General features: G+C 45.3%; 1 protein-coding gene across 3 annotated transcripts in view; it reads right to left on the minus strand.

Moving 5' to 3' along the window:
• Window positions 1–887: 887 nt before the first annotated feature.
• Window positions 888–2,563, minus strand: part of SLC25A38 (solute carrier family 25, member 38) — an 11,779-nt gene continuing 10,103 nt past the window's right edge. For all 3 annotated transcript variants that reach the window (XM_005860415.2, XM_005860416.2, XM_014534917.1), the window contains one exon: window positions 888–1,586. In XM_005860415.2, coding sequence (XP_005860477.1) covers window positions 1,464–1,586 — 123 coding nt within the window. In that variant the 3' untranslated portion in view covers window positions 888–1,463. The remainder of the gene's footprint in view (window positions 1,587–2,563) is intronic.

Raw genomic sequence — 2,563 nt, forward strand, 5'->3', positions numbered from 1 at the left:
GCCCGCTGCCCCACCCTCCTGTAGCTCCCTCCCTCCACCCCCTCACTCCCCCCATAGCTTCATCTGCCCCTGCCCGTAGCTCTCCACCATGTGCTTTTAGCTCTCTGCACCACCCTCCTGCTGATCCGTGATCCAGTCATTACGCAATTGGATGCTACGCTTCACAGCGTAACCATTTGCATATTACAACTTTATTATATAGGATTTGCATTATGCAAATCTATTTTTGGCCATCCCTGTATATGCAAGGGAAATGAAAATATACATCCGTACTAACATGTGTACATGAATGTTCATAGTGGCATCATTCATAAGAACCCCAAAGTGGAAACAAAATATTAGTTCACTGATGGATAAATAACATAGGGTCTAGGCATACAATACAATAGTATTCTGCCATTAAAAAAGGATAAAGTGTTGGATATGCCACATCATAGATGAACCTTAAACACATTATGCAAAGTGAAAGAAGCCAGACACACAAGAGCCTACATATTGTATGGCTCCATTGACATGAGATATAGAGAAAAGGCAAATTTAAGACAGAAAGCAGACCAGTGGCTGCCCTGAGGTTGGGGCCCGGAACGAGGGTTAACTATGAGAGATCTTAGGGAGGGATAAATGTGTTCTAAAATTGATTTATGGTGATGAATGCAGTAAAGTTACTAAAAATCACTGAATTGTGTATTTTTAATGGGCAAACTGATAACAAGTAACATAACGCTGTTTACAAGTTTAGGTCCTAAATTTTTGGACGTGTCTAGGTCTTAAAACAGAGTGATGACACTATTTAGGTTTTCCAAGCAGTTTTCAATGATAAAGTGCTTCATTTTCTTTATCTGGACTTCAGCTGCAGAAAATGCCAGAACTCAGAGTTGAAACAGTGCTGGGACAAAATAAAAAACCTTTATTTGGACACAGAGGCCAGGAGGCCACTGTCCCCTCTTCTGCAGAGTCTCTGCCAGGTTAATGAACTAATTAAGTCATCATGACACCTTTTTTTCCTCATCCCAACATCATCTCCGGCCTGGTGACAGGGACTCCTCTTTCTGCAGAACCAGCCCCCCCGCTGGAGTTCCTCAGTCACGGCAGGTGGCCCACAGCTTCTCTGGCTTTGCAATTCCTTGCAAAGAACAGACCCAAAGAGGCACCGTGGTATAGGTGGGTGGCTGACGCGGAGACCCCCAACAGAGCTCTCTCCCTGGAAATGCTTTCAGGTTTGCAGGGTGTGCAAGCCCTTCTCCAAACTCCCCCGTGTGCTGTGTGTCTCAGTGGCTCCTCTTCGGGGAGATTCTGAAAGCTTGAGTCAGGCCCACCTATTCGCTACGTGAACTGGGTAACAAGGTGACATATCTGCCTGGCTTTCCCCATAGGACTTCATCTCAGGCCAGGTTAGAGATGAAGCAGCTCTTGGCAGAAACCAGGCAGGGCAACAGATCCCATCTTTTCCCAGTGCCCCCGGGTCAGGACTTCAGGCCCATCTTGGCCATCATCTCTTCATAGACTGTCCATGCCATGGCTGCCATCAGAGTCCTGCGGAGGGCTCGGGGGACACCGCCTTGGAAGAAGCCACGCAGCCCATAGTCCTAGGAGGGAAATGAATGTCAAAACTCTGTTAAGTAGCAATATAATTATATACCCGCCACAAGAGTGAGGTCTCTCTGTACCCCATTTTTGAGTCTGAAGACTTTTATAAATAATGTCCAAACTATGATTAGTGAGCTCAAGAAGACAATGAACTTTAAAAAAAATGTTTTTCACCCTGAAAGGAGGCTATATTTCCAGAGGATGGTCAGCCACACTGCAGTAGGGGCAGAATTTGGAGGTCGCATCCACTTGGACTCCAAAAACCCAGGCTTCAACATTTGCTGTAGAAATAGTCTCACCTTGTGCTAAGTCCCGGGGAGGCCATTCTTACCAATGAGAGTGCCAAGAAATGGAGTTGGCAACCTTTTGTAGGACAAGCACTTTGGCGTCGTTAAATTCATGACATGTCTAGTATTGTCCCTTCCTCCAAAGGAGCTTCTGTACATTTTACTATTGTATTTCTTTCATTGGGCAAGGGTTTGAGTTCTCTAAGCTGAAAATTTCCTCCTGAAATTAATATCCATGCAATTACCAAAAGTAACATTGTAATAATTTTTTTTTTTTCTTTCTTCCTTGCTCAACTTTCTTTCTAGGTTTACTCCCTCCCCGGGGGATTTATTTCTTAGCTGTACAGGTGTAGAGCTTGTGCAGTGCACAGAAGCACTAGATCCCAGTGGCAGCAGAAATCCAGACCAAGGTCTGCTCGCCCAGCCCTGGGCCCTGGCTCCAGGCGAAAGGAACAGGTGCCTTTTTGGCAATTTCTCTGCCTAGAGGGAGCTTTATAGGGAGGGGGGAGGGGGAGAGGGGTAACTCACTGTATATTCTTGATGGCTCTATATAAGAATTAAAGACAAAACACCTCTTTTTCATCCCCATAATCTAAATTGATTTGTTCATTCCTGTTGTTATCATTCCTGCCATTTTCTCATATACTGAAGAAAATATTTCAGGTAAGGGCTGGGGGGGGGGGGGGGGG

The sequence above is a fragment of the Myotis brandtii genome, unplaced genomic scaffold (genome assembly GCF_000412655.1).
Source record: "Myotis brandtii unplaced genomic scaffold, ASM41265v1 scaffold134, whole genome shotgun sequence".
NCBI lineage: Eukaryota > Metazoa > Chordata > Mammalia > Chiroptera > Vespertilionidae > Myotis > Myotis brandtii.